The sequence below is a fragment of the Cebus imitator genome, unplaced genomic scaffold (assembly GCF_001604975.1).
Source record: "Cebus imitator isolate Cc_AM_T3 unplaced genomic scaffold, Cebus_imitator-1.0 Scaffold607, whole genome shotgun sequence".
Classification (NCBI taxonomy): Eukaryota; Metazoa; Chordata; class Mammalia; order Primates; family Cebidae; genus Cebus; species Cebus imitator.
The window spans coordinates 434,088-436,244 of record NW_016107922.1 but is presented as its reverse complement, the minus strand read 5'-3'; the positions used below and the strand labels follow the sequence as shown (position 1 = coordinate 436,244).

General features: G+C 57.0%; 1 protein-coding gene across 1 annotated transcript in view; it reads right to left on the bottom strand.

Annotated features, from left to right (window-relative positions):
* BID (BH3 interacting domain death agonist) overlaps positions 1 to 2,157 on the bottom strand; it is a 33,931-nt gene that overhangs the window by 12,658 nt on the left and 19,116 nt on the right. The window contains exon 2 of the mRNA XM_037734338.1: positions 1,499 to 1,568. Within this exon, the coding sequence (XP_037590266.1) occupies positions 1,499 to 1,510 (12 nt within the window). The 5' untranslated portion in view covers positions 1,511 to 1,568. The remainder of the gene's footprint in view (positions 1 to 1,498; positions 1,569 to 2,157) is intronic.

Sequence of the window (2,157 nt, the reverse complement as noted above, 5' to 3'; positions counted from 1 at the left end):
TGAGCATGGCGGTGTACCTATTACCTATTTCTCCATCTGAAAAAAAAAGTTCTGATTTAAAAAAAGCCTGAATCCTAGAATTTAAGGGAAGGTTTCGAAGTGTTTTCCTGTGACCCCAGCTCTGTGGGCCTGGGCGGGTGCCTCACTGCTGCCTCCGCTTTCTCACCCCGAAAGCAAGAAAGGAGCACTGGGAGTGGCGACTTCCAGCCTCCTCCACTGAGGGTGCCGGGGGAAGAGGTGGGAGGGTGGGAGGGCAGCCGGGCGGGCAGGCGCCTCCCTGAGTCAGGGCACTGCACAGGTGATGGTGGTGTTCTACCTGCAGACACCTCCAGAGCACAGAGTAGGAACAGCAGCCGCCAGAGGCACCCCCAGAGCCGTCTTTTGGGCACTGACAACAAGCCTGCATCAGGATGGGGGGAGCTCCTGCAATCTCCTGTTTGTGTAACTGACATCCCCACCTCTGGAGAGGGCGCCCAGCAGGGGCGGCTTGAGAACCTCCCGGGAGCCAGGGGCTCTCCATGCTCAGGACCTGCAACACAGGCGACCGGTCACTAAGCACCCAGGCATGAGACTGTGCAGATGCCTCCCCAGAGGCTGCCAGGACAGCGTGAGGACCTGAGCTCAGCAGGAGGGGGCTCTGAGGCCGTGCGTGGAGAGAGGTTCCTGACCCGTGGGCTGTGATCCTGAGACCGTTTAAAGGGAAGGAGAGACGAGGAATCACTCGGGGAGAGTCCGGCTCCCAGAACTCCACTGCTTGTACCTTTATAAGGACAGGGTCTTACGATGTTGCCCATTTGTCTCAAACTCCTGGCCTCCAGCAATCCCCCTGCCTCTGTGTCCCACGTCACTGGGGCTCTGCGTGTGGGCCACATTGCACAGCTATGAAGGGAAATTTAAATTCAGTGGGTTAAAAAAATTTGGAAACACCTTACAGTTTACAGCACTTTTATTTGAACTTATTGATTTATTTGCTCCTCATAGCAACAGCATGGGTTAGACAAAAGTATCACTGTCTTGATTTTATAGTTGAGAGAATTACCTAAGACGGTTATCTAACGCCCACTTTCTTGTTCTGACATCTCTTTTGTGTTTGTTTGGACAGGCTGGAGTGCACTGGCACGATCATGGCTCACTGTAGCCTCGACCCCCTGGCCTCAAGGAATCCGCCTGCCTCGGCCTCCCAAAGTACTGGGACCCATTGCCTATTACATGGTCTTCAACCAAAAGCCCCCTCGCCCTTGCAGTTAGCCCCAGGCACCGTGTGGAGGGCTGTACCAAAAGCAGAGCGCAAGGCAGGCTCGGGGCAGGGGCAGGGATGACCGCCCAGCTCTCACCTGCTTCAGTGAAGGGACTGGGCAGGGTTCCTCTGTGCTGAGCTGAGCTAAGGGCCAGGCGGGCTCAGCCTCAGCCCTCAGGCATGCGTGCTGGGGGACACGTGGGCCCTCACCCCTCGCCCCCCACCCCCCACAAGGCGCCTTTAGGGGATCTGGCCTCTGACCTCGCAGTCCATGGCCTGGGCAGCGCGGCAGCTCCAGCTCACTCCTGGCTCACGGTGTCCCAGCAGCGACCTGGAAGAGGACACACATGGTGGGCGGCTGCTCCTGGGAAGCCCTGCTCAGGACCCCTCGACAGGTGCACACAGCTGGCCTGGGCTCCAGAAACGGCGGCTCAGCCCAGGTCCTGGCTCAGCCAGCACGCCCCGGGCTTCTTTGTCCTTGGTCAGAGCCAAGCTTTGTTCTCCTCATTCCAGAGACTGCCCAGGCCCTCAGCACCCTGGGGCTGATCCCACACCTGAGTTCAGCCTTCCCATGCCATGCCATGCCAGGAAGACCTCAGGCATCAGGGAAACAGGGCCTTAATCTCACGAATGCCATAAAATGTAAAATGTCTATAAAGAGAGATAATGAATTTGACGATTAAAAGATTAAAGCTTCAGGCTGGACGCAGTGGCTGGCGCCTGCAATCCCAGTACTTTGGGAGGCCAAGGCGGGCGGATCACTTGAGGTCAGGAGTTTGAGGCCAGCCTGGCCATTGTGGTGAAATCCCGTCTCTACTAAAAATACAAAAATTAGCTAGGTGTGGTGGTGCATGCATGTAATCCCAGCTACTCGGGAGGCTGAGGCAGAACTGCTTGAACCCGGGAGGTGGAGGTTGCAG